The sequence below is a fragment of the Tamandua tetradactyla genome, chromosome 16, assembly GCF_023851605.1.
Source record: "Tamandua tetradactyla isolate mTamTet1 chromosome 16, mTamTet1.pri, whole genome shotgun sequence".
Taxonomy (NCBI): domain Eukaryota; kingdom Metazoa; phylum Chordata; class Mammalia; order Pilosa; family Myrmecophagidae; genus Tamandua; species Tamandua tetradactyla.
In genome coordinates, this window is record NC_135342.1 from 41879439 (window position 1) to 41891959 (window position 12521).

Here is a 12521-nt window from a genome sequence, read left to right on the forward strand (position 1 = left end):
GATCTAAGATGTGTCTCTTGTAAACAGCTTATAGATTTTAATCCATTCCACCAATCTGTATCTTTTAATTGGCGAATTTAGTCTGTTAACATTCAGAGTATTACTGTTCAAAGCAGTTCTTGAATCTACCATCTTATCATTTGGTTTTTGTCAGTTCTATATATTCTTTTCCTTCTCTCTCTTTTTTATCCTTTAAATTAACATTGCTGATATTCTTCAGTTCTGTACCCTCCTCCAGACTTCCCTTTCCCGTCTTTTGTTATTCATCTGACGGGACTCCCTTTAGTATTTCTTGTAGGGTAAGTCTGTTGTTGACTAGATCTCTCAATATTTCTTTGTCTTTGAGATTTAGTTTCTCCCTCAGTTTTGAAGGATAGGTTGGCTGGATAAAGAACTCTTTATGAACTCTTGGATGGAAAGAACTCTTGGATGGAAGCCTTTCTCATTCAGGATCTTAAATATATCATACCCACTGCCTTCTTGCTTCCATGGTGCCTGTTGAATAGTCTGAATTCAGTCTTAAATGTTTTCCCTTGTAAAACATTTTTGTTTTACACTTTTCTTGTGCTGCTTTCAGGACTTTCTGTTTCTCGTCAACATTTGACAGTTTTATCAGTTTATGTCTTGGAATAGGCCTATTTGGATTTATTCTATGTGGAGTCCATTGGGCCTCATTGATTTTAGTATTTTTGTCTTTTATAAGGGTTAGGAAGTTTTCCCCTATCATATCTTCAACTAACTTTCCCAGCCCTTTACTCTTCTGTTCTTCTGGGACACCAGAGATTCTTATGTTTGTGATCATCTTGTTGTCTGTCATTTCCCTAAGATCCAGTTCTATTTTCCCATCTTTCTTGCCATTTGTTCTTTTGTGCAGCTTAGTTCAATTGTTCTGTCTTCTAGCTCACTTGTTCTTCCTTCTGTTTCTTTGAATCTGCTTATATGTCTCTAATATATTTCTCATTTGATTTACTGTATTTTCTATGAGATCTGCCATTTTTCTATTTAATCTTTCAAATTCTTTTTTATGCCCCTCTAGCATCTTCCTGATATCCTTTATTACTTTATAAATATTTTTGCTGCGAAATCTATGCATAATCTTATTGGGTTTCCCTTGTATGTGATGGATTGCTTTTCTCTTGCTGCTTTCAAGATCCTCTCTTTCTCTTTGACCTCTGACATTCTGATTAGTAAGTGTCTTGGAGTATGTCTATTTGGATATATTCTCTTTGGGATACGCTGCACTTCTTGCATCTGTGATTTTAAGTCTTTCGTAAGAGTTGGAAAATTTTCAGTGATAATTTCCTCCATTAGTTTTTCTCCTCCTTTTCCCTTCTCTTCTCCTTCTGGGACACCCACAACACGTATATTTGTGCACTTCATATTATTATTCAATTCCATGAGTCCCTGCTCATATTTTTCCATTTTTTTCCTATAGTTTCTGTTTCTTGTTGGATTTCAGATGTTCCATCCTCCAGTTCAGAATTCCTATGTTCTCTCAAAATCTACCATTGTAGGTTTCCATTGTTTTTTTCGTCTCTTCTACTGTGTCTTTCATTCCCATAAGTTCTGTGATTTGGTTTTTCAGACTTTCCATTTCTTCTTTTTGTTCATTCCTTGTCTTCTCCATATCCTCCCTCAATTCATTGATTTGGTTTTTGATGAGGTTTTCCGTGTCTGTTCATATATTCTGAATTAATTGTTTCAGCTCCTGTATCTCATTTGTGTTACTGGTTTGTTCCTTTGACTGGGCCATATCTTCAGTTTTCCTGGTGTGATTTGTTATTTTTTTGCTGGTGTCTAGACATTTAATTACCTTAGTTTATTCTGGAGATTGCTTTCACTTCTCTTACCTAGTATTTTCTTGCTGGATAAATTTGTTGTCTATCTGTTCTTTGACATTCAGTTCAGGTTTTTCTGGACCTCTAGCTTAGGTTTTGTTTAACAGAGGAAAATTTTTCGGTTTTTGTTTTCTTGTTTCTTGCCCTGCTTGTATGGTGCCTTTTTCCCCCCACTTTTAGGAGGGTCTCCGTAGGTATTATAGACCCCAGCAGGGTTTTTCTGAACAAACTGGCCTCCTATCAGGGGGAAGGAGTCACCTGCATCAGTTTTCCCTGAGGGTGAGACCCAGCAGGTTGACAGACTTTCCTGTGAAGTCTCTGGACTCTGTTTTTCTTATCCTGCCCAGTATGTGGTACTTGTCTGCCTGTGGGTCCCACCAGCATAAGATGATGTGGCACCTTTAACTTTGGAAGACTCTCCCTGCTGGGGGCATGGTGGAGACAGAGGAGAGGTTGTAGGCTGGTTTTAATGGCTTCAAATTACCAAGCCCTGGGGTCTGAATTCCTTGAGGGAGGGATTCCACCTGAGTTGGGCTTCACCCCTCCTCTGTGGAAGGCATGGGCTGGAAACAAGCCCTGACAGTATTTGTTTCTGCCTATGCCTGGGGCAGTTGCAGCCTGAGAAGTCCTGCTGCTTAATCCAGAGGCAGTCAAGCCTTTGTAGAAACACAGCCACAAAAACCTCTGTTTCTTTTCTTTTTCCGTTAGGCCAGTGAGCGACTTCTGCTTTGACCAGGTTCACCTGAGCTGGAGGCCTATTTTTAGTAGTCAGAATTTGTTGATTAATGCCACAGCTGGTGTTTGGTTGGGCTCAGCCCCTGCTGCTGTTAAATTCTCTTTCCGTTCCCCACTGGGAAGCAGCCTGTGGGGGAGGGGCGCCGGCCACCGCGGCTTGGGGAACTCACAGTTCTGGGGGGCTTGCAGCTGGTCCAGCTGGTCCAGACTAGGGTACACTGTGAGTCCCGGTCACTGACGTGGCTCCAGGCGCTGTTCTGTACTGTTTCTGGTTATTTAGCAGTTTATCTGGAGGACGAACTAAAATGCGCACATTGCTGAACCACCATCTTGGCCACACCCCCACTTTATAAATATTTTTGAGTAGTGTTCTGTATCCTGTATCTCCACTGGAGTTTTGATTTGGTCATTTGGCTGGGCCATTTCTACTTATATCTTCACTTATATTGTGATTTTCTGTTGTGCTTGGGGCATTTGATTATCTTAGGTTATTTTGCAAGTTAGTTTCCTTCACTCCTCTAAAGTTTTGCATTCACTTGGTTCTGCTTTGGTGGTTTCCTTTTGAACTTTGTTTGTCATTTATTCCCCACCAAACTATAGTCCAGATTTCAGGTCAGCTTGAGAGTCTATTAAAAGCTAGGCTGGAGTGCACAGTACCTTATTGGTAGAATGGTCACCTGCCACATGAAGACCTTGGCTTGATTCCTGGTCCATGCACTCACCCAAAAGAAAATAATAATTAAATAAAAATATGAAAAAGCAACAACAACAGAACACACCTCAACAGTAGTAGGCCCCGAAGTAAGAAGCAGACACCCCAAGATATATTGGGAATGAGCTAAGATTGGTGCCCACAAAAAGCAGTGAAAATTTAAATAAATAGATAAATAAATAAAATAAAATAAACCAAGACAGATAGGGATTTAGCCTGCCTGTACTTACCCCTTCTCACCAGCAGGTGGTGATCCTGAGGCACCTCCCTTCAGGCTCCCCCATCCCAGACTGCAGCATGGCAGGACAGTCAGTCCCATCACATGGGACAGGGGAGCTGACCAGCACCCATGGGATCAGCTGACCTGCAGGATCTGGTGGATCCACCACACACTATGCCCCCCGGAATGGCTGTTTCCGCACCCAGCCAGGCAATTGTTCCTAGTGCCCAGGGGCATGGGCCTCATGGCATACAGCCAGGCCCACTTCTGGGTTCTCCACGGGTGCTGTCAGCTATGGGGCTGCTCAGGGAGGTTTCCCCAGCCAGCAATGGGGGCAGACTGTAGTGGAGAGATGGTCAGTTCCCTCCGATTCACACCTCCCCTCGTGCTGCAGCCTGTCCCCAGTGAGAATCAGAGTCGATCTGACCTCCCTCCTCTCCCCATCCTGGTCCCTCGCCTCTTTCCTCCCCTCAATTACTCACACCCTGAGACTGCAGTCCCAGTAATTCTCTCCATGTCCCCTATCTTGTTCCATAAAGCAGGAGTGAATTCAATCCACTCTGCTTCTCCATCTTCAGAAATTGTATTTTATCCATCTCTATATTTCTAGCCTAGTAACTAATACATGAAAGTATCAGGCAAATGTTTGTGATTGTTAGTGAATTGAAACGATAGAGGAGCTTGGCTTTATTTCACTATAAACTGCAGTTTTTGTTTGTATTAAAGGAAATAAATACTTGGGGTGTAGTAAAACATCTTGTATTAGGTAGCTGTCCTTTCAGGTGCTTTTCAGTATCATTATAAAACTGGCATTTTAAAATAATATAACAAATTTTCCATGCAAATATCGTTAGCATGAGACCAACAAAAATAGTGAGTACTTTAGCCATATTTGAATGGCTACAGCTCAAACTTCTGTGGTTCCCTTGCCCAACCCTCACCTGTTTCCCAGAACTATTAAACTGCTGTGATTAAGATGTATGGATTCAGGATGACAACATAAACAATAAATCCTCTGAAACTATTTTCAGTCAACTTTATGCTTACTTGCAAGAAGGTGAAATTATCTCTATTTTTACTTACTGAAATCACTAGAAATATGTGTGAACCTGACAGAACTTTGCCACTGACAGAGCATGCATTTTGAGTTTTTTTTTTTTATCAAAATGGAATGTATCTGTAGACTGGCTAACTTAGATTAGTCACTGATTGTTATGAAACAACATAAAACCCCTTCCTTTTAGCTGAAATAGTAATTGATATCATAAATATTGTGCTATAGAACAAGTTTATGAGAAGAATTTTATTTTAATTGTGACTGACTTATTTTATCTGTAGCTCCAGAATAGTACCTGCTGCTTAAGAGAACCTTAAAATGTGTATGTTTAAATAAACTAATAAAATAATTTATTCATGATCAGTGCTTGGACTAGGGTGAAGCAAGAGAGATATTTACCCTAATCCTAGCTTTACTTATGGTACTGTTGTAATTTGCTTTCTTTCAATATCATTTTTTTATTTAACCTTCCACTAAATCTAGACTTACACTTTTAAAATAAGAATAGCATACTCATCTGTGCCTTGCTTTTTGCAGTGAGCATTCTATAAAGTGTGGATTATAGACTTCTGTAATGCAGATGTAGCAGTGTTATTCTGTTCTCCATTGACTGTCCCTAAGGACAGTGAGGAGTGAACTTGAGTTTCTGAATATTTAGGGACAGAGCTAAAGGTGGTTTGCTGCAAGTCAGCATTTGTAGAAATCTCATAACGTGAGATTTTGTAATAGAAAAATAATTAGAGTTACTTAGAATATACTCTTGGAATATTGGTGGACAGGAAGAAGGAAGATATTGAAAAATGACAGAATACAGTATTTAAAATTCATTGACTCTCAGCTGAGTCAATGTGGCATGCAAATTTTTCAGAAAAAAGGTATTTCTGTTAAGTAAAAATATCTTTGATTTGCGAGCTCATAGAGGGGTGATTTTGGTAGTAGCAGAGAGATTTCACTGTGTAGTGTCCAAGGAGATCATATTTCTGTATTGATATTAATGTTACTATCTGGAACTGTTATAAAAAAAATTAGCATAGTTCATCTGTGAAGTAGTAATACTAAATACTTAACTGCAGCAGAAGTGAAGCTAGAGAGAATGGATGGACATCTCATAGAAAAGTGCTTTGGTGACATTAAAAATATAGAATAAAGGGTAAAAGATTAGCTGAAATTGTCTTTCATTTCTTGACTTGTGATACTGAAAGGATGATGTGTCTTTCCATGACAATTTAAAAAGAAATTAGATACACAGAGCAAGTCCTAGAAGGGTGAAGTCCTAGAAGGAACTTCTTTGCCAATTCTAGGTATAACCAATCGTATTTTGTGATTAAGACATCGCTAAAGGGGTATGGGATGTATGAGTTTTTTCTTTTTATTTCTTTCTCTGGAGTGATGCAAAAGTTCTAAAAATGATCATGGTGAGAAATACACAACTGTGTGATGATACTGTGATCCATTGATTGTATACTTTGGATGGACTGTATGTATATGAAGATATCTCAGTAAAATATTTTTAAAAAATCTCTAGTATCAAAATCATGGTTTTACCATTATGAACTTTGGATTACCATCTCTAATGAGACATCATATTATTTTTTTCACATACAGTAATTATAGCAACTCTTCTCATACACATCTTTATTATGGACAACCATATAATGAGGGGTGGTGTCTATGTGGCTTTATATTGAAGCCACCTGGTGTTTTACTAGCCCATGTAACTCATCGGTGTGACAACGTTGTGTCAAAAGCAAGTGGTAAAAACCAAACCTTATAGAACTTGAAACACATACTTTAACTTCTGTTTCTACTCTACTCCAAGACATTGTACCAGGAGCATCATGAAAGGGATTCACCAAGAGGTATTCTAAATAGATTAAAATGTAGAAAGAGACTGAAAAGATTCCAAAGATAGAAATATTAAATATAATATTTTTAAATGATTCTTTGAAATATTTTGTCTAACTTTTAACATGGCTTCAGTTTTACTTTGCATGGCAGTTTTTTAGTCCTGACTGATCATGCAAAGCAAGGACTGCCTGTATAGTATTTGCTACTCATCCAGGGTTGTTTGGGAGAATCATTAGTCTTTTTTAAGTGAATCGTTGCTATTACTTACCATAGAGCATGTTACATAGAAAAATAACCATAATGTATGCCTCTGCCTTTTAAAATGAGTGTTTTTGCTCATATGTGAAACACACAATTGCATTCTCCTTCCATGTCATGTTAATATATATGACATCTCACTTCCAGTTAAAAGTCATTAGGCTTATTTCTTCTATCTTCAGTTTCATCTCTAAAATACTGCTGTTCAAAGTGAGGATGTTGGCCCAGGAAATCTTTGCTACCAGTCCATGTCAACATTAGTATGGAAAATGAGATTAAGCAATTAGATGCTTTTAGGATATTTTGATACTACTGTGACATCCAGGAATGTGATTTTTTTTTAAAGCAATTTTTTAAACTTTTTTTTATTGTGAAATATAACATATATACAAAAAAGCAATAAATTTCCAAGTACATTTTAACAAGTAGTTATAGAACAGATTTTAAAGTTTGATATAGTTATAGTTCCACAATTTTTCATTTTTTCTTTTAGCTACTCCAAGTTACACTGGAGACCAACAGAAATATCAATATAATGATTCAGCAGTCATACTCATTTATTAAATATTCTCTGTTATACTCCTCCTCATCTTTAAATAGCATATTTGTTTCAAAGTGCATCACAACAATTAGTTGTAAAATAGATTTCAGAGTTTGATATGGGTTATAATTTATTCTGACACTGTGGCATCGAGGCATGTGTTTTTTTAATACAATTTTACTGAGATATTCATATATACTCTATCTAAAATATGCAATCAGTGGCTCAAATGTCATCATATAGTTGTGCATGCATCACCAAAATCAATTTTAGAACATTTTCATTATTCCAACAAAATAAAGTAAAATAAAAATTAAAAAGAGTACCTAAAACATCTCATATCCCTTATCCCCCTATTATTTATTTATTGGTTTTTGTCTTTATTATTAATCTGCTCGTACACTGGATAAAGTTGAGTGTCAGTCACAAGGTTTTCACAATCACAGTCATATGATAAAAGCTATATACAATCATCATCAAGAATCGAGTCTACTGGATTTTGTAGTTTAAAGTATTTCTTTCTAGCTATTCTAATACACTAGAAGCTAAATATCTATATAATACATAAGAATAACCTCCAAAATGACCTCTTGACTATTTGAACTCTCTTAGCATTGAAACTTTATTATATTCCATTTCTTTCCCCCTTTTTGGCCAAAAGGCATTCTAAATCCCATGACACCAGGGCCAGGTTTATCCCTGGGAGTCATGTTCCACATAGGGTGGGAGGGTAGTGAGTTTATTTGCAGAGTTGGCTGAGAGAGAGAGATGGCATCTGAGCAACAAAAGAGGTTCTCTGGGCGTGACTCTCAGGCATAATTATACGTAGGCTTACTTCTCCTTTGCAGGAATAAGTTTGTAAGGGCAAGACAAGTCCTAAAATTGAGGACTTGACTTATTAAATTGGGAGTCCCTAATGCTTGGGAGAATATCAGGAATTCCTGAGGTGGAGAAGTTTAATATTTCCATGTTTTTCCCTAGTCCCTCAAGGGTACTTTGCAAATATTTTTTAATTTACTGCCCAAAATACTCTGGGATATATTGGGGTGTTAAATGAACCTGTACAGAATAATAAGATCTCATTCCCTATTCTAGGTTCAATGTAAATGTATTGTTTAAATCAGCTGAGCCTGCAGGTTAAATTTGATAGTGTTCAATAGAAAATATAAATTTTGTACCAAATAAACATCTCTTCTTTTGGTCTCATGCAGACATTTTAAAATACTGTTAATATCATCTGTTCTAGTTTGCTAGCTGCTGGAATGCAATATACCAGAAATGGAACGGCTTTTAACAAGGGGAATTTAATGAGTTGCTAGTTTACAGTTCTAAGGCCAAGAACAAGTCTATAGAAATGTCCAATCAAAGGCATCCAGGGAAAGATACCTTGGTTCAAGAAGGCCGATGAAGTTCAGGTCTCTCTCTCAAGTGGAATGGCACATGGCGGACACAGTCAGGGCTTCTCTCTCGGCTGGAAGGGCACATGGCGAATGCAGTGTCATCTGCTAGCTTTCTCTCCTGGCTTCCTATTTCACGAAGCTCCCCGGGAGGCATTTTCCTTCTTCATCTCCAAAGGCTGGTGGACTCTCTGCTTCATGGTGCTGCAGCATTCTCTGCTCTCTCCGAATCTCTCGTTCTCAAAAATATTTTCTCTTTTATAGGACTCTAATAAACCAGTCAAGACCCACCCAAATGGGTGGAGACATGTCATCCCCTAATCCAGTTTAACAACCATTCTTGACTAAATCACATCATCCAGGGAGATGATCTGATTACAGTTTCAAACATACAGTATTGAATAGAGATTATTTTACCTTTATGAAATGATATTTTGATTAAAACATGGCTTTTCTAGGGGGCATACTTCCTTTCAAACCAGCACATCATCCTTTACCCGGTATTCTGATTTACCTTAGTCCTAACCAAGTCCATTTCATTCATATATCTAATTCAAGTCTGGTCTCTTTTTCAGCCTCTTTAAAAGGTGCTGTATGGAATAATGTTGAGTTTCAGATCTGTAGAACTCTTAATCTGAGTCTCGAGTGTCACACAGATATCCAAAGTTTCAGGGAACTAGGAGGTTATACACAAAGAGCTCAGCATCTCAGAATTTAGAAATAAGACTTGAAGTTCAGAGATAGATGTTACTGTGGGAATCTAGGAACCTTTACAATAAGCCTGTATGAACATTCTGTACTTCTTAATCATTGATTGTTCAGTCTCTACCCACATTCTATCCCCTCATAACCTATGCTCTCAAATTCAATTCTCAGCGCTTGCTTATTATAGTTAGCTTATATTAGTGAGGTCTTGTAATATTTGTCGTGTTTCTGGCTTATTTCATTCAACATAATATTCTCAAGATTCATTCACCTAGCTGCATGCCTCACAAATTTATTTCTTCTTGCAGCTACTTGATATTCCTTTATGTGTATACATCACAGTTCGCCCTTTGGTTCATATGTTGATGTTCCCTTAGGCTACCTCCATCCATTGTTAATCGAGAACAGTGCCACCCTAAACACCAGTGTGCAAATGTCTGTTCATACCTCTGCTTTCAGTTCTTCCAGGTATATATCAAATAACAGGGCTACAGGATCCTATACTTAGCCCTATGGAACTGCCACACTGCCTTCCAGAGGGGCTGTACCATTCTACTTCCCTACCAACAGTGAATAGGTATCACTCTATTCTTCTTCAGCACTTGTATCTTTCTGTTTACTTTTAAACAATTTTATTCATACATATAGAATTCATCCTAAGTGAACTACAACTTTTCTACTAATTTGACTTCTCTTTCAGAATAGGAAGATCAAAGCACAAATTTACAAAGACTTTTATAAACATTAGTATGAAATGTTTTTGAGCCATTTTTACTATTCATCCTAATTGATATTTTGAAAGTACTTCTCTTTCCTTCTGAGGATGTTTTGACTATAATAGTGATCTTTTATTTCAAAAACTGGGTCCCAAACATTTACTCTATATGGAAATCTGAATATGAAAACTCACAATAAGTGCCAGAATTCGTTAAAAATACTTTTTTCTCCCCTCTAGTTGGTTGAAATGTTAGATATGTCTGTTCCTGCTGTTGCAAAATTGAGACGTCTATTAGATAGTCTTCCACGGGAAACTTTACCAGACATTCTGACATCAATTATTCGAACAAGCAACAAAGAAAAGCTCCAGGTACAGTGTTCCATTCTTGAATGCTAAGTTGCATTATCACTTTTTATTTTTGATTTATTGTCCTTTACGAATTTTGACCTTTAGGAAAGATCAGTAGAAACATAGAAACTCAAAGAAGTTATTGAAATGCTTTTACATTTAAATTACCTTTCCAAGATAATTTGCTTTTTTATATACACAAGAAACTTTATTTACCCAATTGGTTAATGGATGCAGAAAGTTAAAGCAGGGAGTCATTTAAAAGGTAAATATTTCATTCAGGGAATCATTTGAAAGGTAAATATTTCATTTAACATAAAATATAGAAACAGATATTGTCTCCTCGTGTTTTAAACATGAGAGCCTTTCCTTTGTGTGGTTGCTTGTTTTCTTAGAGTTCTTCATGTTTCGTAATATGTAAACCACACTTATGATGCATTATCTGTGACTCACAGTTTCTATTTTCTAAGGTGAGATGACTTCTAAAGACATTGAAAAATCCAAGTGCAAAATTCTAGATTTGTATGACTTTCCCTAAAACTATAAAAGTTTTCTTGCATACTTATTTTATGTACTCTGTTTTATTGAATCTTTTAGGTTATTTAAGTTCATTTTTATTGAAGCAAGCCTCATTCTTATTTTAATTGATTTAATACTTAAATCAATTATAATAGCAAGTACAAATACAAACTGTTGGGCATAAATGCAGAATTTCAATTCAAATGGTAGGAGCAGAAGAGTACAGGAGTATTAAAATAACCTGGCTGTGGGCATCAATACGTATATTGTACTGAAGAAATAGAGAGCTCTGCTTACTTGGACGATAATTAATCTCGCATTGAATCTCACTGGAGATTTATTGGCTTACTTCTACTTTGTTGTGTATTTTTAAATGTAGTACTTTGAATCTAGAATTTGGTTTAGACTTAATATGTAGACGTATTCTAGTCTTTAAAAGAAAACTTCCTAAAGAGAGTTGACTTCAAATGTGTGTTTTGTTCTTATTCTTAGAACAGTACACACAGCTTCATTTTTAAATGAAAAATCAGGATTTTTTTTCCTGTTCTTTTTATGATTCTGAAATTCAGCTCAAATAACCTTATTGATTTAATATAGTTAATTTGATTATGCTAACCATAGTATAACTGTAAATAATGCAAAAAGATGTGGCTTTGCCTGCTTTGTTTTTGGAACATGTGTTTCTGAGAGACAGCTTGTTAATTGACTCATGTTTCCTTGCAGATTTTAGATGCTGTGAGTCTGGAGGAGCGGTTCAAGATGACTATACCATTGCTTGTGAGACAAATTGAAGGCCTGAAATTACTTCAAAAAACAAGAAAACACAAGCAAGATGATGATAAGAGGGTAAATGTTTCTTTTAAAACATTTCTTTGGGTTCCCAGTTGTTTTGCGTGGTGGGAGATGTTTTATGGTAAAAGAAATTGGGAAATGAATGGAATAAGGAATTAAAAAATTCGTTGTCAGTTACCACTCAAGTTACTCTCGAAATTTTGATATGCTTCCTTAGGTCCTTTCCTATGCCTGGGTCTTTTTTTTAAACATGCAAGCATTTTTTAAAAAATAAAAAAGCATTTTGTTTCTGATTTTGGTAATCCAATCCAAAGGGATAATTCAACTAGCCATTTTCCTTTTTGTTAAATATTATGTATTGTTTCCAGTTGTTTCCATATTATAAACATTAGGGTTGAGGGGGCAAGATGATGGCTTAGTAAGGTGTTGAATCTAGTTCGTTCTCCAGAGCAGCTAGTAAATAGCCAGGAACAGTACACAACAACTGCTGGGACACCAATACCAGATACAGTCTGGACAAGCTGGACTGGCTGAGATCCCACACAGAATTCTTAAGTCCCCCAGGTCATGAAGGCCAGTGCCCTTCCCCCATGGATGTGGCAGACTGGTTCCCTGAGGGGAAGGAAACAGACTTTACCAGCAGCAAGAGTTTAGCTCAGCGAAGTTCCAATTGCGGAATTAATGAACAAATTCTGACTACTGAAAATAGGCCTTGTTCTGGTTTGCAAGCTGCCAGAATGCAACACACCAGTGACAGATTGGCTTTTAATAAAAGGGGATTTATTTTGTTAGTTCCTCAGAGGAAAAACAGCTAACTTTCAACTGAGGTTCTT

At 36.9% G+C, this 12521-nt stretch overlaps 1 protein-coding gene across 2 annotated transcripts in view; it reads left to right on the forward strand.

The window, feature by feature from the left end:
* The window catches only part of LONP2 (lon peptidase 2, peroxisomal), a 173827-nt gene that overhangs the window by 14441 nt on the left and 146865 nt on the right, over nucleotides 1-12521 (forward strand). For both annotated transcript variants that reach the window (XM_077132347.1, XM_077132348.1), the window contains exons 3-4: nucleotides 10267-10398; nucleotides 11620-11742. In XM_077132347.1, coding sequence (XP_076988462.1) covers nucleotides 10267-10398; nucleotides 11620-11742 — 255 coding nt within the window. The remainder of the gene's footprint in view (nucleotides 1-10266; nucleotides 10399-11619; nucleotides 11743-12521) is intronic.